Raw genomic sequence first — 566 nt, forward strand, 5'->3', positions numbered from 1 at the left:
GTTTTGGGGTCTCACCCCGATGTGACAGGATGGGGATGTTTTGGGGTCTCACGCTGATAGGACGGGGATGTTTTGGGGTCTCACCCCGATGTGACAGGATGGGGATGTTTTGGGGTCTCACGCTGATAGGACGGGGATGTTTTGGGGTCTCACCGTGGCGTTGGCGAAGGTGTAGTACTCGGGGATGGGGATGTAGTGGTTGGGGAACTCGTGGGGCACCAGGTCGTTGTCCTCGGCGTCCCACAGCGCCGTGTTCAGGTCGGCGAAGTTGTGGTTGAGGTCGATGCCCTCGTACGTCCAGCGGCCCATGGCCCATCCCGCCAGCTCCGAGCCCTGCGGGGGAACGCGGGCACTGTTGTCACCGGGATGGGCACCGGGATCAGCGTGATGGGCACCGCGGGCACTGGGATGGGCACCAGGATCACCGGGATGGGCATCGGGATCACAGGGATGGGCACTGGGATGGGCACTGGGATCACTGGGATGGGCACTGGGATGGACATTGGGATGGGCACCGCGGGCACCAGGATCACTGGGATGGACACCGGGATGGACACCAGGAAGGA

At 63.3% G+C, this 566-nt stretch overlaps 1 protein-coding gene across 1 annotated transcript in view; it reads right to left on the minus strand.

Annotated features, from left to right (window-relative positions):
• LOC115949045 (probable carboxypeptidase X1) overlaps positions 1–352 on the minus strand; it is a gene marked incomplete at its 5' end in the record, with an annotated part of 13,239 nt that extends 12,887 nt beyond the window's left edge. Inside the window, one exon of the mRNA XM_031065265.1 lies at positions 122–352. Coding sequence (XP_030921125.1) covers positions 122–352 — 231 coding nt within the window. The remainder of the gene's footprint in view (positions 1–121) is intronic.
• Positions 353–566: the final 214 nt, after the last annotated feature.

Source organism: Geospiza fortis, unplaced genomic scaffold, assembly GCF_000277835.1.
Source record: "Geospiza fortis unplaced genomic scaffold, GeoFor_1.0 scaffold806, whole genome shotgun sequence".
NCBI classification, from domain to species: Eukaryota; Metazoa; Chordata; class Aves; order Passeriformes; family Thraupidae; genus Geospiza; species Geospiza fortis.